The 23,085-nt window shown below is 43.8% G+C and overlaps 1 protein-coding gene across 1 annotated transcript in view; it reads right to left on the bottom strand.

Annotated features, from left to right (window-relative positions):
• Positions 1–1,556: 1,556 nt before the first annotated feature.
• The window catches only part of LOC126482202 (uncharacterized), a 46,181-nt gene continuing 24,652 nt past the window's right edge, over positions 1,557–23,085 (bottom strand). Inside the window, exon 3 of the mRNA XM_050106181.1 lies at positions 1,557–1,743. Coding sequence (XP_049962138.1) covers positions 1,557–1,743 — 187 coding nt within the window. The remainder of the gene's footprint in view (positions 1,744–23,085) is intronic.

Here is a 23,085-nt window from a genome sequence, read left to right as displayed (position 1 = left end):
GTCGTTAAGTGAAGGTTGTCGACCACTGTGTCGTCCGTGGCAAAAGGTACTGACTGAAACCTTATTTTCTCAACGTATTCTTGACGCTGTGGATCTCGGAATATTGAATTCTCTAACGATTTCTGAAGTGGAATGTCGCGTGCGTTTGGATCCAACTACCATTGTAAGACATGCATATTTCTATTGTCAAATCACAATTTATGAAAGATGTTTATATTTTATTAGTAGGATTAAGTAGGAATAATTAATATTTGTCATGTTGGAAATAAATGCGGTAGCAGGGAATGTCTGCATCAAAGAATTGTTGAGAACAGAGACCGCAAATTGATAAAATTTTAAAAAGGGCGGGAGAGACCGCGTATGAACACATTTTAAGAAAAGAGCGGGGAAGACCGCGCATTAATACATTTTGTAATGTTAGCAGGAATTGTCTGCACCAGAAAGCATTGTTGGCAGGAGAGACCGCACTTTAGCGTTCGTAGGAAGTCAGTAGTAAGCGAGAAGTGAAGTGAGTCGGTAGCAGGTCTGAAGCGAGAGGTTGAGAGGAGCGGTGTGCCTGCCAGCTACCAGCTATGATTTACAAGAGATTATAAATGGATGTACAGAGACATCAGCTAACTATTATAATAAGAGAAACTAATATTATTGAATTAATTTTTTGAGAAACTCAAGACTACTGAAGGTACGTTTGCGCAATGCTAGTTGTAAGATTATTGTAAAAAGTAAGTCCCATTTGAAGGTTTGCAAAATAATTATATTATGAATGAAATAAACATCTGTAATTACAATCCATCCCAAAAACCATCAACGTAAAACTTTGCAAAATTTTATTGTTGTCAAGAAAAAGTGTAACGATGAATTACGTAACTTCAGTCAAATTTAATTAAAGAATAACGTCAGCTTTGGTAATAAATACAGCCACTTATCAAGTCGGCCTGTTTGACGTCCTACCCCATTCCTGTCTTCACATAGACCACCAGCAGCTAATAGAGTATAGCAAAAACAGTATGTATATTCATGTCGCAGTTCGATGTAGCAGTCAGTTGGCGATCCAGTAACAGTAAAAAAAAGGTAAGGAACAGTTTTGGGTTATTGCAGATAACGACTGAGGGCCACTCGACGACGACACATTCTATGTTCCGTCGAAATAATCTGAAAATCACTTTTAAAATAGCAGCAGTTAAATTTATATGAAAAGATTGAGAGAGAATAAATTTCAAAGGGAAGATTTCATTTGTTGTTGTTAAGCAAGAGATAGAAATCCTAAGGAAAGGTTTCATAGTTCATTGTAAAAGGGAAGGTTATCATTAACAAAAGAGGTATAGAGGAGACGGGAAGGTTTCACCATTCTGCGTTCAATGTCTGTCGATTTCCGTCGTGCGGTCGTAGTGCCATCGGAAACTTGTTCACGTGTATCACCTGAGCACAAATGAGTTCGGCCAAGCCGCTGCCACTTTAAATACCTCGCGTCCGCGAAGCTACCGCCATCTGTACAGGTGCGTATCGCTATCCCGTCAGCTCGGTGTAGGCTGGCAGCGAATGGTGTGTGTGGGTACTCACTCGTAGCGGCCTTCGTCCCAGACGAGCCCCTGTGGGCATCTGTACAGCTGCGGCACCAGCCGGCCGCCGACTCGCGCGCACACGTAGTGGATGGCGGCGTTCTCCGGCAGGGCGCCCGCCTGCCCCAGCCGCAGGCAGCGCGGCACCGGGCCCTCAGAGCAGGGCCGCTCCGTCCGCTCCAGGCTAAGGGCAGGAAACACGTCACGTTGCACTACAGGCCAAGGGGGGGGGGACACAAACAGTAAAAAAAAGCACTGATTTCCATAAACGGAATTGGTCATTTATGAAAGCTTAGTTCAGGAAGTAATAGACGGCAAATCATCGAGTAAAACTGAAGTGATATCAGGTGTTCCCCAGGGAAGCGTCCTGGGACCTCTGCTGTTCCTGATCTATACAGGGTGTTACAAAAAGGTACGGCCAAACTTTCAGGAAACATGTCCACATAACATATTGTATTTCTTTGCTTGTGAGGAATGTGTGCGGAAACGCTTACTCCCCATTTTAGAGCTCATTTTATTACTTCTCTTCAAATCACATTAATCATGGACTGGAAACATACAGCAACAGTACGTACCAGCGTGACTTCAAACACTTTGTTACAGGAAATGTTCAAAATGTCCTCCGTTAGCGAGGATACATGTATCCACACTCCGTCGCATGGAATCCCTGATGCGCTAATGCAGCCCTGGAGAATGGCGTATTGTATCATAGCCGTCCACAATACGAGCACGAAGAGTCTCTACATTTGGTACCGTGGTTGCGTAGACAAGAGCTGAAAGCCCCCATAAATGAAAGTCGAGAGGGTTGAGTTCAGCAGAGCGTGGAGGCCACGGAATTGGTCCGCCTCTACCAATCCATCGGTCACCGAATCTGTTGTTCAGAAGCGTACGAACACTTAGACTGAAATGTGCAGGAGCTCCATCGTGCATGAACCGCATGTTGTGTCGCACTTCTAAAGGCACATGTTCTAGCAGCACAGGTAGAGTATCCCATATGAAATCATAACGTGCTCCACTGAGCGTAGGTGGAAGAACATGGGGCCCAATCAAGACATAACCAACAATGCCTGCCCAAACGTTCACAGAAAATCTTTGTTGATGACGTGATTGCACAATTACGTGAGGATTCTCGTCAGCCCACACATGTTGATTGTGAAAATTTACAATTTGATCACGTATGAATGACGCCTCATCCGTAAAGAGAACATTTGCACTGAAATGAGGATTGACACATTGTTGGATGAACCATTCGCAGAAGTGTACCAGTGGAGGCCAATCAGCTGCTGATAGTGCCTGCACACGCTGTACATGGTACGGAAACAACTGGTTCTCCCGTAGCACTCTCCATACAGTGACGTGCTCAACGTTACTTTGTACAGCAGTAACTTCTCTGACGCTGACATTAGGGTTATCGTCAACTGCACGAAGAATCGCCTTGTCCATTGCTGGTGTCTTCGTCGTTCTAGGTCTTCCCCAGTCGCGAGTCATAGGCTGGAATGTTCCGTGCTCCCTAAGACGCCGATCAATTGCTTCGAACGTCTTCCTGTCGGCACACCTTCGTTCGGGAAATCTGTCACGGTACAAACGTACCGCGCAACGGCTATTGCCCCGTGCTAATCCATACATCAAATGGGCATCTGCCAACTCCGCATTTGTAAACATTGCACTGACTGCAAAACCACGTTCGTGATGAACACTAACCTGTTGATGCTACGTACTGATGTGCTTCATGCTAGTACTGTAGAGCAATGAGTCGCATGTCAACACAAGCACCGAAGTCACCATTACCTTCCTTCAATTGGGCCAACTGGCGGTGAATCGAGGAAGTACAGTACATACTGACGAAACTAAAATGAGCTCTAACATGAAAATTACATGTTTCCGGACACATGTCCACATAACATCTTTTATTTGTGTATGAGGAATGTTTCCTGAAAGTTTGGCCGTACCTTTTTGTAACACCCTGTATAAATGTCCTGGGTGACAATCTGAGCAGTTCTCTTAGGTTGTTAGCAGATGATGCTGTAATTTACCGTCTAGTATCAGTTGCAAAGCGATTTAGAAAAGATTGCTGTATGGTGTGGCAGGTGGCAGTTGACGCCAAATAACGAAAAGTGTGAGGTGATCCACATGAGTTCCAAAAGAAATCAGTTGGAATTTGATTACTCGATAAATAGTACAATTCTCAAGGCTGTCAATTCAACTAGGTACCTGGGTGTTAAAATTACGAACAGCTTCAGTTGGAAAGACCACATAGCCAATACATAAGTAGGCCCTACTTCCCCCACAGTATTATCTATCTTATTACTAAGTTAGGTTAAATGAAACTTAAAGATATTCAAATGTGTTAACAGCCATCAACGTTTTTCGTAAATACGCTTTGGTTGTGTAGTTTTTATTTCAAAAATTGTGTATAGTCACAGCCTCTGCACTGTTGTGCTCTGATTGTTGCGCAGTATAAAAATGGCTGAGGCTGCTTCCTGTTCCGTAGTGAATCATGCCTGTGGAACACGGTTAAAATATGTTGAGAAATAGGCAATTTTAATGTTTTTTCATAAATTTACGGAGATAATCGGCTTCGAAGTTTTCCGAGGGATTGTATTAGATACAGTTGCAATCCAAATGTAAGTTAATCTACAGCGGAATCGGTAGCGTATTATCTGGGTCACTTACTGCAGCACGTGGTTCTCTGGGTCAACTCTCGCCTGAGTCAATTTTTTCTCGTTCAATTTACATTTTTTTGAGATGAACTTGAATTATCTACATCAATTTTTTATGAACAATGCACGTCTTCGTGTTTTTAGTTACATATTGCACGTGAAATTCTTGTTTTCATTTCAAATATAAATTCTCAGTTACCGATGTTTTATGAAAGACTGTTAAGTTTTCATTTTTGCCAAAAAATTTAATTTTTGTGCTTTCTTAATTTAAGCAACCTTAATTCTGTCTTTATTTGAACTATCTCCATTGTTTTATACCACAGATCTAGGTATCCGTCGTAGAAATCGGAAAAACATTCTTTTCACAACATCGAGCACACCGTATAAATGCAGCATTTTTACATTTGCCACTGTACCATTACAATATGAACTGATGTGTATGTGGAGTCAAGTTAATGACAGTTCCAATACGTCTGGCAGCTTAACAAACGCACGCAGGTTTTTCACATGTCATTGCCGAACTTTGGCGGGGTATAGAACGGTACGGAGAAAGGAGAAAATGCAGCGCCTGGGTGGGGCTTCGTGGATTCTGTTGTCTGCTACGTCGATAACGAGTCGATCAACGACAGTTCCAGTACTGAAATGTATTCCTCGGATTCGAATAACGAAGGAGCTACGAGATTACCAGACGACTGACTGAAATTAATACCTTCAGTGGCTTCAGTATTAAACAGTACGGTTAAATCCGTGCAGTATACTTTTGCATCACACATGGCTCGCTCAGAAAAATTACGCTGTCTTCACGTTAGGAATTTTCATCACACTTCTTTGTTCAAATGGCTCTGAGCAGTATGGGACTTAACATCTGTGGTCATCAGTCCCCTAGAACTTAGAACCACTTAAACCTAACCAACCTAAGGACATCACACACATCCATGCCCGAGGCAGGATTCGAACCTGCGACCGTAGCGTTCGCGCGGTTCCAGACTGAAGCGCCTAGAACCGCTCGGCCACAGCTGCCGGCACTCTTCTTTGTGATTATACTATGTCAAGTGAGAACGAGAGCATTTTATGCTTTCCGTCTGGTCACCTAAGAAGCGCGCGGTCGTGTTGAAGTTTTACTGAATATCATTCCATTCTTTTTAAAAATTAAATGACATTCGAAGCGGTGTTGTTCCTATGCCCGTCTCTTTTTACGTCTGAACATTGTCGCTCAATCTAAATTCGTGTAACACACCTTAAAACGTATCCTTATAATCGTACTTGACTGTACTGCTCACAACTTGGCTTCCACTTCACGTGAAACGAAATCTAATGTATTCTTCCACGTTTGCTTGAATCTCATGACGAATGTTTACGTCAGGTTTATTCTTGTGATGAACAGGGACGATAAAAAGTTTCAGTTGGGGAGTACTGCTTCAGTGTATGTAGTACTCTGACCAGCGACTTCGATGTGAATATATAAGCGCCGAATGTACGGACATCCATCGGAGAATGAAGAATGTGTACGAATCAGCACGTCTATCGAAAACCACGATTGTGGAATGGTACACCAGATTCCGTACTGGTCACGATTCGGCACAAGAAATTGGTCGATCTGAAAGGCCCAGCCTCATCTACGCCAATTGAGGTGGAATGCACTCGAGCACCCGCCCTATAGTCCTCATCTCTCCTGGCCCGATTATTACGCCTTTAGTTTTTGAAACAGGACTTTGAAGGGTGGACGAGTCATGTCGCATGAGGTGCAGCTGGCAATTACGGACTTGATCACGTAGCATGACGTGCGGTTATACCAGACGGATGTCTTCAACCTAGTGCGACAGTGAGATGGTTGGCTCAATGCTCTCAACGATTTTGTGTGATAAACATAAGGCGATCAAAAAGTTTCTTTTCGAAGGCCACACAGCCCAGAATCCGTATGTTTATTTTTCGTATGGTGAAAACAAGTACACACATACAAAATTTGCATTCAAATGAGCACAATCACAAGCTCGTATAATCTTACATCTCCGTATATACACTACGCAGCAAAATTAATGGGGTCAGGACGTCAAACGGGCCGACTTAGAGCACGAGAGGCACCACAGGACAGTAAGACTTCGTCAGTATGACCAGGGAGGATTCAGGCTTCACACACAGAGCAGGGGAAGTTAATATTTTTTTTTACATGTGAAATGTCATTTTGTTCTGTTTTTTTCACTTATTGTTGGCAGCATTTGTTGTTAGAGGTACACTTTCCAACATAAGAGGGATTCTTCAATGAATTTCGCGCAGTACTTAGAACTGCATGAAACTCTAGAATTTTCCAGATCTGTGGTAAAAATTGACATGAACTATAAAATTTGAGTTTTTCCTGAACATGAGGTTTAAAATATAACAGCTCATTTAGTTTTTCATAAATCAAATAAATTCTATAGGTCCTGTGTAACAGTGCAAAAGCGTGTCGCCCTTCGACGTCACCTTTGGGCTAGGCAACACGTCTACAAATTCGTAAAAAAGGCCACAGTTCAGAAATGATAGGTGCCAATGTGACCTTAAAGCTCAAAATTCCACCGCAATTCTGGTCAACGCCACTGTGGACCTGTCATACTATGGGAAGGTCATCACACCCTCTCTTACACACATTCCGCCGCATCTTTTGCCGCTTCTGCGATGGAGGTCAGAACAGCGGCACCCAGTGATGAAATAACGCGGTTTTGTTATCAGTGGATCGGGGAAACATTTCAGGTATATCGCCGCTAAGATTCGACACGAAAGACCTCATAGGGTCGCATAAACAGTGTCAGTAAAACCACCCATTTCCTTGGGGCGTTGATTCCCACACACTTAGCTGTCTAAAACGAGGGTTTGTATTTTTGACAGCGTTCGACCCTGCTGCCACCAGATCGACACTGGGCGTTTCAACCCTTCTCTATGATATTTGGTTGGTGGGTGTGCGGCTGGTCCCGGCGGAGGTTAGATTCCTCCCTCGGGCATGGGTGTTTGTGTTTGTCCTTAGGATAATTTAGGTTAAGTAGTGTGTAAGCTTAGGGACTGATGACCTTAGCAGTTAAGTCCCGTAAGATTTCACACACATTCGAACATTTTTTGGTTTGTGGGGCTTAACTGCGCGGTCATCAGCGCCCATACAAAGTCCCAATTTTCACACTGGCCAGGTTGCATTGTGTAAAAATTGGACTGTCACGAATAACGATGAAGAGGATGAAATGATAACACAAACACCCAGTCCCCAGGCAGAGAAAATAGCAACCAAGCTGCGAATCGAACCCGCGACCCCATGATCCAAATCCTACTGAGGATACAATGCTGCTGCAAGCCCACTGGACGTGATATGACTCCTTTGGAGTGTAGTGAGACCACAGCCTCTCCACTGGTATACAAGGTGGAGCCAGTAGGAACCGTTGAAACCCATTCTACATCTGTATCTACACCCATACAACGCAAGCCACCTGACGGTGTGTGTGGAGGGTACGTTGAGTACCTCTATCGCTTCTCCCTTCTATTTCAGTCTCGTATTGTTCGTTGAAAGAAAGATTGTCGGTATGCCTCTGTGTGGGCTCTAATCTCTGAGTTTATCCTCATGGTCTCTTCGCGAGATACACATACGAGGGAGCAATATACTGCTTGAAGGTATGTTCTCGAAACAAAAGCCCGTACCGAGCTACTGACCGTCTCTCTTGCAGAGTCATCCACTGGAGTTTATCTGTCATCTCCGTAACGCTTTCGTGATTACTAAATGATGCTCTAACGGAGCGTGCTGCTCCCCGTTGTAGCTCTTCTCTCTCTTCTATCAACTCGATCCGGTACGGATCCCACACTGGTGAGCAGTATTCAAGCAGTGGGCGATCAAGTGTACTCTAACCTACTTCCTCCGTTTTCGGATTGCATTTCTTTAGGATTCTTCGAATGAATATGTCTGGCATCTGCTTTACCGACGATTAATTTTATATGGTCATTTAATTTTAAATCGCTTCTAATGCCTACTCCTAGACAATTCATGGAATGAACTGCTTCCAGTAGCTGACCTGCTACATTGTAGCTAAATGGTATGTGATCTTTCTTTATGTGTATTCGCAGCACATTACACTTGTCTACATTGAGATTCAATTACCATTCCCTGCACCATGCGTCAATTCACTGCATATCCTCCTGCATTTCAGTACAATTTTCCATTGTTACAACCTCTCGATATACCATACCCTCCGTGAACTTCCGATTTTTGCCGATGATGCTGTCATTCACAAGGTCATTTATGTATATTGTGAATAGCAACGGTCCTACGACACTACCCTGCGGCACACCTGAAATCACTCTTACTTCGGAAGACTTCTCTCCATTGAGAATGACATGCTGCGTTCTGTTATCTAGAAACTCTTCAATCCAATCACACAATTGGTCTGATACTCCATATGCTCTTACCTTGTTTAATAATCGACTGTGGGAAAACAAGAAACACGGCCTCCACCTGGGAACCCTTGTCTATGGCCCTCTGAGTCTCGTGGGCGAATAACGCGAGCTGGGATTCACACGATAGTCGTCTTCTAAACCCATCCTGATTCCTACAGAGTACATTACTTGTCTCCACAAAAGTCGTTCACTTGTCTCCACAAAAGTCGTTCACTTGTCTCCACAAAAGTCGTTCTACTCGAACATAATACATGTTCCAAATTCTACAACTGATCGACGTTAGAGATAAAGGTCTATTAGTTCTGCACATCTGTTCGAAAAGCCTACAGCAGTTCGACTGGGATGAGGTGTACCGTGAACCTGATGCCAATTTAAAATATAATTTATTTCATGACAGTTTTCAAATGCATTTACAAAAATGCTTCCCCAAGAAAATAGTTAAATATACTCGTAAGAAACCTTGTAACAAACCATGGCTTACTAAGGGTATAAAAATATCTTGTAACCGGAAAAGGGAAATGTATCTGACAGCAAGAAATAGTGACCCAGAAACTATCAGATTATAAAAACTACTGTTATATTGGGAAAAGTTATTAAAAAATCCAGGAATATGTGTATCATGTCTGTTTTAATTTTATTATCAGAGTTGCTGATTTCAATTTCGAATATTATTAAAAGAGAAACAGGTCAACCAAGAGCAGAGGAAGACAGTATTACCGTCAAATTGAATGAAAACTTTACGAACAAAAAGTCAGAAGTTGAAAATATTTTTAATAATCATTTTCTAAATGTTGTGGATATAGTAGGATCCAGGTGTTCATAAGAAGATGCTAGGCATGTTAATGGAAGAGGCCATACCTATGCAATTTGATACAATTGAAGTCTCACCCACTTCTCTCTCTGAAATTAGGAAAATAATAAACTTGCTTAAAAGCAAAAACCCACATGGAATTGATGCCATTTCCAGCAAAATACTAAAAGCTTGTTCTCAACAGATAAGTAAGATTCTCAGCCACCTGTGTAATAGCTCTCTGGAACAGGGCATTTTCCCTGATAGACTGAAATATGCTATTGTTATACCTTTGCATAAAGAGGGGGATAGAAGGGAGATTGGACGGTAATTGTTGACATCAGATCTAACAGCTTTATCCAAAATTTTTGAGAAAGTAATGTAGCTTCACATATCTGTAAAAATGAAGTACTAACAAAATGTCAGTTTGGTTTCCAGAAAGGTTTTTCAACAGAAAATGCCATATATGCTTTCACCAGTCAAATTTTCAATGATCTGAATAACCGAACACCACCCATTGGGATTTTTTTGTGATCTCTCAAAGGCTTTTGATTGTGTAAATCATGAAATTCTGCTAGACAAGCTCAAGTGTTGCGCCATGAGTGGGACAGTGCACAAATGGTTTAATTCGTACCTAACTGGAAGAGTGCAGAAAGTTGAAGTAAGTAGTTCTCATAACATACAAAGATCAGCACATTCCTCAAACTGGGGAACTATCAAGAATGGGGTTCCACAAGGATCAGTCTTGGGTCCTTTCTTGTTCTTATTATATATTAATGACTTGCCATTCTATATTCATGAAGAGGCAAAGTTAGTTCTCTTTGCTGATGATACAAGTATAGTAATCACACCTGACAAACAAGAATTAACTGATGAAATTGTCAATACTGTCTTTCATAAAATTACTAAGTGGTTTCTTGTAAACGGACTCTCACTGAATTTTGATAAGACACAGTACATACAGTTCCGTACAGTGAATGGTATGACGCCATTAATAAATATAGACCTTAATCAGAAGCATATAGCTAAGGTAGAATATTCCAAATTTTTAGGTGTGTCCATTGATGAGATATTAAATTGGAAGAAACACGATGATGATCTGCTGAAACGTTTGAGTTCAGCTACTTATGCAATAGGGGTCATTGCAAATTTTGGTGATAAACATCTTTGGAAATAGGCGTAGTAAGCTAATTTACTCTCACTGCTTTCATATGGCATCATATTTTGGGGTAATTCATCACTGAGGAATAAAATATTTATTTCACAAAAGCGTGTAATCAGAATAATAGCTGGAGTCCACCCAAGATCATCCTGCAGACATTTAAGGATCTAGGGATATTCACAGTAGCTTCTCAGTATATATATACTCTCTTATGAAATTTGTTATTAACAACCAAACCCAATTCAAAAGTAATAGCAGTGTGCATAACTACAATACTAGGAGAAAGGATGATCTTCACTATTCAAGATTAAATCTAACTTTGGCACAGAAAGGGGTGAATTATACTGGCACTAAAGTCTTTGGTCACTTACCAAATAGTATCAAAAGTCTGACAGATAACCAACAAGTATTTAAGAAGAAATTAAAAGAATTTCTGAATGACAACTCCTCATACTCCATAGAGGAATTCTTAGATATAAATTAAGGAAAAGAAAAACGAGAACAAAACAAAACCAAAATTGAAAAAAATAAAAAAAATAAAAATAGAAAAATAAAGAAACAAAAACACAAAAAAATAAAGTTGTTATATTAACTTAAGTATGTTGTTAAATTAACCTAATGATGTCATGTATTGGAAAATTCGACTCGTTCCACATCATTACGAAATACTGTATTCATGATCCATGGAACTAGTCTTAATCTAATCTACGCTCGTCTAGAGACCTACTGTACACCGCTGTAAGAAGGGGGCATGTTCCTTCGCGTATTCTGCGTAAAATCAAAATCGCTCAAAAGAGGAAAGGCCGCTGGACCTGATGGGATACCAGTTGGATTGTTTTTCTATCCCTCTGTCATCTGTTTCGATATCTAGATTGTTTCAGTACCATTGTGGTCACAGAGGAGGACTGCACTGTAGGTCCTCCACCATTTTGTCTGTGCGACAAAGGATGACAGACTAAAGGCCGAAATACTGAATGTCTTTTTTCCAAAGCTGTTTCACAGTGTGTCGGTATATTTTAATTTGATCCACCTACCGTTTTGACATAAGACAAATTTCTTATGAGTTTCTGCCAAGTCAGTACATAGTACTTTACTTTCGAATTCATTTGAACGCCTCTCACATAGCCCTCCTCACACTACATTTCGCTTCGTGTAATTTTTGTTTGCTTCCGTAGCAAACATAAACATAGAAAACTGCTGTGAAGTTCCCTTTGTCTGCAAGGCTTTGGCTAACTCCGAAAAGAGCCACTGTGGTACAACAACCATCTCTTACGATCTTGCTTGGCACATACTCATATAATGCATATTGTACGATGGTTTTGAACTTTGTACACTGATCAACACTATCTGTACTTGAGATAAAACATTTGTACTCTGAAATCTGCTTTTTGTCACTCTTGCAAAACAGAAAAATCGTCCCACCTTTTTAATATTTCTGTTTGCGGCTGAAATCACCGATGCTGTAACCGCTTTATGATTGCTGATTCGCTCTTCTGCGTTAATTGTTTCAAATAGGTCGGGTGTGTTTGTCACCAGAAGATCTAATATGTTATCAGCACGAGTCGGTTCTTTGTTTTATGAACTACCTTGATCAGTTAAACACTCTCGGTTTTCTTGCCGCGTCAATTCACGATAAAATCTCAGTCTTTCGACGATTACCAACATCGTCATCGTCAGGAGCGACAGTCTGTCTTCAATGCTGCTGTGGTAGCGTTTTGTATAGCCCGTGGACGGCTTGTGATTGCGACAGCAGTACGTAAGCGCCGACCAGACGGTGTCAATGTGTGCGTCGGTGGCGCCACCGCTTCCACTGTAACGTAAACTTGGAAGGAACGTCTCTGCTCTGCATCAAGCGCACCTTTGCATACACAGATGGTATCCGCTATCGCGCTTTAAGTTTTTTTGCTAATTCTTATTTCAACAGACTCCTTAATAACAGAATCCCAGTACGTGGAGGCATGGGACAAAATATTGTTCGATGAAACAAAAATTCTATGTTTGTTCAGGAGGCTGTGCTCAGCAATTGCCGGTTTCTCCAGCTCTCTATTTTTAGTATGGCGTTGGTGCTCTGCATAGCGGTATGACCTATATAATTGCTTCCACTCTCACAGGGGATATTATAAACTCCAGTTACCCTGAGGCCGAGATTGTCCTTAACAGGGCGCATCATCTTAATTTTCTTAGGATGAAAAATCGGTCTTATACCCCGTCTACGCAGGACTCTTCCTATTTTGCTGGAAATAGCGCCACAAAAAGGAAGAACCGCAATCGGTGTTTCATCCTGAGAGAGTGCAGCATTTTTACGTTTCCTTCTTTTGGAGAACGCCGTCTTTATACTGCGTGCACCATAGCCATTCTTTCTGAACACATACTTCAGATGGTTAATCTCGGACCTTAAGTGGTATATCGATCAAAAACTGTTTCTGACGAGGACCAATCTGTTCAAAACTGCTCTCTTCTGTGCAGGATGATGGAAACTCTGTGCTTTCAGGTATAAATCGGTATGCGTCGGCCACTCTATATACCGTATGCCAAGACGCCCGTCCGCCTGTCGTAGCTTTAAGCTACGTTGTGCAAGACACGACAGTTGGCTGCGACAACGACGCTGCCCCCTCCACTTTTCCCACCCTGGCAGACGGCGACACGGCCGCAACACGACAGGAGTCGTCGCTGTTTCCCAAGCTCTGGAATTCTTACTTTTCTTATGTATTTGAATCCGCCGCCGACCAATTTTCTTGCTGTAAAAAAATTCTATATGTTAATGGAACAAAGTTACATCGGCTCCCAGAGTTAGTTTTCCGATACAGATTCTCCTTTTACTTTAGAAAATTGAAAAGTATCTCTTCAGGTATTGGTTTTTTTTCCGCTGTATATTACTTCCCTATCGATTGTGAGGAAAGTAAAAGGCACAAAAAATTGATGTTTGCGTATCTTAGTTTCACATCACAGTTTGATATTGAGGTGTCCATTTTTTTAGATATTCTTCAGTTATTCCGATACTTGATTTACAAGTAACCTACTGCATAAAATTTGAATTGTGTACAGTGAAAAATGTGGTCGCTGGCTACTTTGTGTGTGGTTCACGTTAGCTTCTTTTCATCGGAAACGATGTATGACCTAACATATCGAAATTATTTTTAAAGTTGAGATCAGAATGATATCGATCTCCGTTTCCGAGATTTGGGCTCATGTATCTCCGGGTGCGTCGCGACTAGCCGCCAGTTCTGTCGACGCGCAACGTGAATCATGTGGTCATCACACGATAGAGAATGCGTTTGTTTTGTTTCGCTGACACATTTGGACCTAATGAAAACATTTTTTGTCATGTATTTCTCCATATGCTCTTGACAATTTCATTTAAAATGCCACGAAATGTAGGTTTCTTAAAAGTAAAGACGTGTTGCCTTCAATAATTTATCCTCTTCCCAAGAATGAGAAGAAAATATACTCACCTCTAGTATTTTCTTCTGAATCTGGACGAGGATACCCAAGTAGAAATGGACATCCTAACAAAACCAGCAAATGTCAAAAATTTAAGTGTTTCAACAGAGCGAAAAAACGTTCAAATTAGTTTAATATTGCCTTGCCATCAATTATATTTTTTATATGATGTAGTAGGTAAATCATAGCGACACTGGGTTTTTGAGTATTACTTCCCCGTGAGTATCGCGTTGTCGCTTCACAGTACATCATGCGATAAGTACGGATGGGAATGCCATCTGTCGCTCAGCTGTATTTGACCTTCACTTGTTAGTAGCGGCGCGTGTTTCCCAAACTGCTGTCTGTCATTGACATGATGGAGAGAAATAGAGCCACATTCGATTTCACTTTAAAGTACTTAGATATTTTACAGCAAGAAGAAAACGATGACACAGTTACGTTGTCGTGGCTCCACAACAAAACGAAAAAGGTTCATTGTCTCTTTGCGACACGTGGCGATGAAGGCTGTTACAACATTTTGATTAACAGGCACCTTTTAAATGACGATACGAAATTCAGACATTGTCAGATTGTCAGCCAGTTCGCTCATGTTTTGGAACTTATAAAAAGTTACATACAGAGAAAATCGTGCAACCGGGTCAAGAAACCTGTCCGCATCACTGCGAGTTTTTCAGCTGCACTAAGGTACGTGTAGTTTTATTATCTTATGTACATTTGCGGCGCTGGGATCAGAACAATTTGTTTGTTCATCTGAAACTTTTGATGCAGCTTGTATTACTTTCGTATTGTCTTACACAATACAGTTTACATCACTGGGACTGATTTCAATCATTTCATTCAACTGAGAGAGCAAAATATTGCAGATATATCTGGAACAACGTCTCTCTTGTTATAGCTCGTCAAATGTATCAACAAAAGTTGTAAGGAAGTGCATGAGAATGTGTCCTATAATATTAACGTTTACGTAAATTCATCAGATTCGGTCATAAACCATAATCCAGGGAATATGGAAAACAATACTCTTTTACTTATCACACATGTCATCTATATCATACATGAGACAGATGAATCTACAAGGATCATCACAACATTTACCTTCGTTCATATGACCTGAGCTAATTTTCATGGTGCACCACAAAACCGACTGAATTGGTATGAATGAAATTATTTCAGCAAACACTGTTATGCATTTCATTACACCTGTGCATGGTCATCTTAACAAAATTATCAACCACAGGCTTAAATTATTACCCCCAACACCACATTAGCAAAAAACTGGTCCTTTTCCAAGCTTTATTTTTCTTTTATTTCTCCACGTAACTCCCAAAAATGTTCCGTCTGTTCTTGCACATTCCACTAGTATCACATGGTACCCAAGTCTATTCAAAATAGTAGCTTAATGGGTTCTCTTATTTTCAGGTTCTTGGCAACAGGAGAATCTTTCGCATCCTTAGCATTCTCCTTCCAAATCTCCACAGGATACATCAGTACACTAAAGTGCGTGTCATTCACGACGGCGACCGAGTTTGTGTTTTGTGACGTCAGATGCGCAGAACGAACCTAGTCAGCCAATGAACAGAGAACGACGTTAGCAGAGCTCGTCTGCAGTGCAGAGCACAGACGAGTGTCTTCAATTTTAGAAACGTTCACACACAATAAGCCTACTAATTCAGGCGATAGCAAGGAAAGGTGTTTCTATCATTCTCACTAACCGCTTTTTCGCAATAAACAATTACCGCTGTTCTTTATTTCCTATTGTACTTCGACGAAAAGTGAGTAATTCATAGTCATACCAACAGTGATGTCAGTATTTTGCGTGACATTTTAAAGTCCTCTGGGAGTCTGTTAAATGACGAGCTGCGTTAGTGTAATGGTTAAAGGGTATGGCTGCTAAGTGAAGGGTTCCGAGTTCAAGCCTCGTTCAGTGCTCAATATTTTCTTTATTTAAAAACAATATCGAAGTGTCTCACTTCATGAATTTTATTCGTTTGAATGTATTTTTTGAAATTTCTATTAGGAACTAAAATGGACCATACGGAAAGTACACACTATGGACTTTCACCTCTGCACGACATTCTGAAGAGTTTGCAATGGTTTACTACATCTAATGCTGCACAATAACTGCGTTGAACATCGGAACAAAATTGTCATTTATGGGGGGGGGGAAGGTATCAGTCAAGATGATGTGTAAAAATCAATTTTTTGTGCCAAATAGTTTTTGTGAAATCGAATGATAATGTGTGACAAAGCAGTCGAAACATGTTTGTGGGGAGCACGTATCTGTAGCAGCGAAAGGGTTAATGCGGCCATGGTGGCTTTATTTCATAAACTGCGCGCTCCCCCCTAAATGTAATTTCGCAAACTATACTATGGCACTGCTGCTCTTGGCATGTACAACTGGCAACGCAGCAATCTCACAATCTCTCGCGTCTGGGCGGGCATGCGCGAACCGCCAAGATAAAAGAATTGAACTATAGTGGAAGAAGTACTCACAGCACTTGTCAACAGACTTTCTACACTTTACCTGCCAGTACCTTCAAACTCCCCCAGGGGGTCCACAACTCTTTCGTGGATACGTGTGTAGCGAGCACGGGACCCCGAGCTAATGTGGCCCTCCTTCCTTTCCGGGCTGCATACCTTCCTTTTCCACATCCTTCCCTATCCCCCATCTTCACCCCCCCCTCCCCTCACCTCTGACTCTTTCCTTCCCTTTCTCCCCCTCTGGGAGTATGGTTTGTGCCTACGTCCGGAGACGGACGCTCGTAAATGTACCGCATTCTTCGCCTTCTCTGCTCGTATGTCTTCATCCTTCCTTTGTCCTTCTTTTCCTTACCTCTTCTCTTTACCCTTTTCTCCGCTGCGGCGTTTGAGACCTCTTCTCTTCTTTCCTTTCTCTTTCTTTGTTTTCCCCCTTTCTCTTTCTTCCTCCCTGTACGTGTCTGAAGGCCAACCCACGCATTTTCGTGCGTAGCCAGTGACGGGGTAACGCGTAATTCCCCGCCCCGGGTAGACAGGTAGGACACGTACGCACCCCCTGGTAACGGCCAGGCCCAGGGAGGGGTGATTACCCGAGCTGATACCTTCCGAAAGTGCCGATTGGTCCCTCCGTCCGTTTGTCGGGAGGTGTGACCTTAGGTGTGAACAATCACCGAAGGTGGGAGTGCCCTCAGAGGGCCACCACAAGGGAGGAGCACGCCATCGGAGACGCCGGTAATCATGGGGGATTCTTCTGCAATGGTTTCCTCACCTTCCACTATGTCTGCTCACAAGCGTAAGTTCACTGAGTCTCAGCCACAGACAGTTCTTCCATCGTTGCCACAGGTCCTTGTTGTTTCTCGGTCTGACGAAGGTCACGACTTCTCCACGGTCAACCCTTTCATTATTCAGAAAGGTGTAGACGCAATTGCAGGTCCTGTAAAGTCTTGTTCCAGATTACGGAATGGCACCCTGTTGTTAGAAACAGTCAGTGCCCTCCAGGCACAAAAATTGCTGCGTACGTCACTGCTACACACCTTCCCTGTCCGGCTGGAAGCGCACCACACTTTAAATTCCTCACGTGGACTCGTTTATACACGCTCCCTCGATGGATTGTCTGACGAAGAAATTCAGCACTACCTGTCTGACCAGGGCGTAACGGCTGTTCATAGTCATGAGAAGGGTTGACACGAACATCGTTCCAACCCGTACTGTCTTCTTGACTTTTGACAGAGTTCAACTCCCATCGAAAATCAAAGCGGGCTATGAGATAATTTCCATTCGCACTTACATCCCAAACCCTACGCGTTGCTATCGGTGTCAGCGGTTCAATCATACCAGTCAGTCCTGTTCCAATCCGGTCAAACGTAATACGTGTGGCAAGGATGCCCATGAGGGTGCTTGTCCACCTCCATCGCCTCGTTGCATCAACTGTTTGGGTGACCACGCTGCTTCCTCTCGAGATTAAAAATGGGGCAAAGACGAAAAGTTCATTCAGGAAATCAGAGTGAATGAAAAGGTGTCGACCTTTGCTGCTCGAATATTATTCGCCAGTCGAAAGCCCAGTGCGCCTCAGGCAGGAAATTACAGCACTGTCCTTGGTTCTCCTCGGCCAACAAAGGAGGCGGCCACGCAGACTTGCGACCTCACATTTAGTACCACGGTCGTTAGATCGGCCAGCGCAAAGATCGCCCGTTCAATCTCACCACTTTCGCCTGCCCACTCTCTGGCTCACCCTTCATCGGGTTCTGCTAAATCTCGAGCCCAAAAGTCACACACCAAGACTTCGAAAAAAAACAGTCTTGAAGATTTTTTACGTACCCCAACTTCACAACCATCGTTTCCTCCTTCATCTAAACATCATATTTCCAAGAAGGCTAATACGAAACCCAGTTCATCTCGTTCTCCGCCAAGGCGTGTCCCACCTGGCGGAAATTGCCCTCGGCCGTCTTCTGTGTCGTCGAGGCGCACTGCTGGCGGCCGATCAACCGGCCGATCGCTGGTGGCAGGAGCTGCTCCTGAACAACCTATGGATCAGGATCTTCTGCCTTCGGCTGAATGCTATTCCAAGCTGTCGGTCGCAAGCTCTGAGCAGTCGTTGTGTTGACAGCAACCTTGGTCACATTCCTCCATTTTCTGTTCACCCTGTGTCCATTATCCACTGGAATATCCGCGGCATTCGAGCCAATCGGGATGAATTGTCGATCCTCTTACGATCCTACTCACCGGTTATCTTCTGTCTTCAGGAAACAAAGCTGCGTCCCCATGACCGCTATGTTCTCCCCCATTTTCAGTCTGTCCGACTTGATCTCCCCTCTGTTGAAGGCACTCTAGCCCATGGAGGACTCATGATTCTTCTCCATGATACTCTCCATTATCACCCAATCCCCTTAAACACATCCTTCCAAGCTGTTGCTGTCCGTCTTCCCCTTTCTCGATGCACCTCTTTTTGTACTGTATACATTCCATCGTCCACACCAATGGAACGAGCTGATCTCCTTCATTTTCTTGGTCAGCTTCCACCCCCTATTTGCTGGTTGGGGACTTCAATGCCCACCACCCGCTTAGGGGATCTCCACATCCTTGTCCGTGTGGCTCACTATTGCTAGAAGTCTTCCACCAAGCGGATCTTGTTTGCCTCAACACTGGGGACCCTACATTTTTGTCTGCCTCCACGACAAATTTATCTCATTTGGACCTTTCGGTCGGTACTGTTCCGCTAGCTCGGCGCTTCGAATGGTTCGCCCCTTGATGATACACTCTCGAGTGACCACTTTCCATGCGTCCTTAGACTGCAGCCTCAACTGCCATATATGCGCCCGCGACGCTGGAAGTTTGCCCAAGCCGATTGGACACTTTTTTCGTCTCTAGCGACAATCGATGACCGTCACTTTCCTAGCGTCGACGATGAGGTCACACACATTACCGACGTTATTCTTACAACTGCGGAACGTTCAATGCCACGCACCTCCGAATTGCCCCGGGCCCCAAGTTCCTTGGTGGAACGAGGCATGCCGTGACGCAATACGTGAGCGGCGACGTGCTCTTCGCGTTTTCAGACACCATCCTACTTTGGCCAACTGTATCAGCTATAAGCAGTTCCGTGCGCGATGCCGTCGCGTCACCCGCGATAGCAAGAAGGCAAGATGGAAATTCTTTATTACCTTATTTAACACCTTCACTCCCTTTTCGGAAGTTTGGAGTCGGCTTCGACGGTTATCAGGCGCACCTAGTTTCTCCCCGGTCTCTAGGCTCACTGTCGCACATGATACCTTAGTGGACCCCGTCGCAATTTCTAACTCATTGGGTCAGCACTTTGCTGAGATTTCGAGCTCTTTAAATTACCCGCCAGCGTTTCTCCCGAAAAAACGTGCAGCGGAAGTGCGACCTCTTGCTTTCTCCTCTCAAAATCGCGAAAGCTATAATACTGTTTTCTCCATGCGGGACCTCCAACATGCACTCTCCTTCTCGCTCCTCCGCCCCAGGACCGGATGGTATCCACATCCAGATGTTGCTGCATTTGTCAACCCATAGTCTGCGTTACCTCCTTCGCATTTATAATCGAATTTGGACCGACAGTACTTTTCCCACACGATGGCGGGAAGCTATCGCCGTGCCTGTTCCGAAACCTGGAAAGGACAAACATCTCCCCTCTAGCTATCGCCCCATTTCTCTCACGAGTAGTGTCTGTAAGGTTTTGGAGCGTACGGTGAATTGCCGGTTAGCTTGGTGGCTGGAGTCCCGCAGTGTTTTAACACCTGCCCAGTACGGTTTCCGAAAGCATCGTTCTGCAGTTCATCATTTTGTTTCTCTCTCCACTTATATCATGAACAATTTTCTCCGGAAACGCCAAAGAGTAGCAATAGTTTCTGATCTGGAGAGAGCATAAGATACCCGTTGGAGGACAGGCATCTTCCGCACACTATTCTCTTTGGGCTTTCGGGGTCGTTGCCCCTTATTCTTCGCGAATTTATGGCAGAGCGCACATTTAAAGTGCGGGTGAACATTACTCTCTCCCGTACTTTCTCCCAAGAAAACGGGGTACCCCAGGGCTCCGTGCTGAGTGTTGTACTGTTTGCCATTGCCATAAATCAAATTATGAATTGTCTCCTTACTGATGCCTCGGGCTCCCTCTTTGTGGACGATTTTGCGGTCTACTACAGCTCTCAACAGCTTGAACGACGTCTTCAAGGATGTCTCGATCGCCTCCACTTTGGGAGCATCGAAACAGGCTTCCGCTTTTCTCCCAGTAAGACCGTTTGTGTTAATTTTTGGCGTCGTACGGAGTTTCTTCCGCCCTCCTTACATCTAGGACCTGTCAACCTTCCGTTTTCGGACGTCGCTAAATTCTTGGGTCTTATGTTTGACAGAAAACTGTGCTGGTCCTCCCACGTTTCCTATCTTTCGGCTCGCTGTCTGCGATCCCTCAATACCCTCAGTGTCCTGAATGGTACCTCCTGGGGAGCGGACCGACTGGTCCTTCTCCGCCTCTATCGCGCCTTAGTGCGCTCGAAATTGGACTACGGAAGCATAGTCTACTCCTCTGCTCGGCCGTCTATTCTTCGTCGTCTCGACTCTATCCACCACCGTGGATTACGTCTAGTGTCTGGAGCTTTTTACACCAGCCCTGTGGAAAGCCTTTATGCTGAGACTGCTGAACCTCCGCTGTCCCATCGGCGAGCAGTCCTGAGTCGTTCTGCTAGCCATCTGTCTTCCATTCCTGCTAATCCAGCCCATGACATTTTTTTTCGACGCCTTCTTTGATGTAGGATATGCAGGCCGCCCCTCCTCCCTACTACCACCGGGAGTCCGCTTCCGTCAACTGCTCCATTCTCTTTCCTTCCGCTTTCCTAAAACCACCTTGACAACTTGGGATACAGCACCGCCTTGGCTCCGTCCCCGGATCTGCCTGCTCCATGACCTTTGTCAATTTCCCAAGGATGGTACCCCTTCACTTGTGTATCGTCCTGCATTTGCTGCTCTATGTGCACAAATGAAGGAAGCCACATTTATTTACATTGATGGCTCGATAACATCGTACAGTGTAGGGAGTGCCTATATTGTTGGTGACACCCCAAAACGATTTCGGCTTCCCGACCAGTGTTCGGTTTATACTGCGGAGCTTTACGCTGTTCTCCAGGCTGTGCACTACATCCGCCGCCATCAGCGGATACAGTACGTTATCTGTTCAGATTCTCTCAGCTCTCTCCTCAGTCTCCAAGCTCTGTACCCTGTCCACCCTCTAGTCCACCGGATTCAGGACTGTCTGCGCTTGCTCCACCTGGGGGGCGTCTCGGTGGCGTTCATCTGGCTCCCGGGACACGTTGGTATATGTGGAAATGAGGCGGCCGATATGGCGGCCAAGGCTGCAGTCTCTCTTCTTCGGCCAGCCATTCAATCGATTCCCTTCGCCGATCTACGGAGTGTTTTATGTCGTCGTGTTACTCTTTTATGGCACGCACATTGGTCGACACTTCCCAATAATACATTGCGGGACATGAAAGCTCTTCCTTGTGCTTGGACCTCATCCTCCCGAACGCGTCGTCGGGAGGAGGTAATTTTAATTCGACTCCGGATAGGGCACTGTCGTTTTAGCCATAGACATCTTTTAAGCGGCAATCCTCCCCCACTCTGTCCCCACTGCTCTCAGCTGTGGACGGTAAGACACCTTTTAATTGAGTGCCCCTATTTTACTCCGTTACGCGCCCTTCTACAGCTGTCGCCTGATACATCGTCAATTTTAGCAGATGACACGCGCTCGGCCGATCGCGTTCTCGAGTTTATTAGAGCCAGTGAAATGACGTCAGTCATTTGAAGCGTTTTTTGGGGACAACCAACCCCTTTCTGTAGTGGATTTTTAAGCCTTCCTTCTGCTTTTAGTTTCTCCAATTTTTTGAGTTTCGTTTCCATTGCTGCTGGTTTCCATTTTCGGTTTTTTGTTGTTTCCTAAGTCACGGACCGGGCGCTAATGTCCATAGCAGTTTTGCGCCCTAAAACAAAAAAAAAAAGCTTAGATGGTGGGGTCATGTTACACGCATGGGAGAAGCAAGGTTACCCAAGAGACTCATGGGGTCAGCAGTAGAGGGTAGGAGGAGTAGGGGCAGACCAAGGAGAAGGTACCTGGATTCGGTTAAGAATGATTTTGAAGTAATACGTTTAACATCAGAAGAGGCACCAATGTTAGCACTGAAAGGGGATCATGGAGGAATTTTATAAGGGGGACTATGATTATGCATTTCAGCGTTCAGTCTGGAGCAGTCTTTGTGGATATCATCATCATCAGTGTCAAAAGTCTGTTAATGGCCGTCGTGCGTCTCCAAACCACGCCGGGCACCTTTTCACATGAATCACCTGTGTAGAAATGACGGCTCCGGCAATGAAATTCCCTTTTAGGCCGATGCTACCGCGACTTTTGTCACCTCATAAGTTGCAAACAAGTTTCCGAAGAATTTCGTTTTTCGTTTTGAATTTCGTTTTTCGTTTTGAATTTCGTTTTTCGTTTTGAATTTCGTTTTTCGTTTTGAATTTCGTTTTTCGTTTTGAATTTCGTTTTTCGTTTTGAATTTCGTTTTTCGTTTTGAATTTCGTTTT

This window comes from Schistocerca serialis, chromosome 5 (assembly GCF_023864345.2).
Source record: "Schistocerca serialis cubense isolate TAMUIC-IGC-003099 chromosome 5, iqSchSeri2.2, whole genome shotgun sequence".
Taxonomy (NCBI): Eukaryota; Metazoa; Arthropoda; class Insecta; order Orthoptera; family Acrididae; genus Schistocerca; species Schistocerca serialis.
Note: the sequence above shows the minus strand (reverse complement) of the source record. Positions and strands in the feature narration are given on the sequence as shown.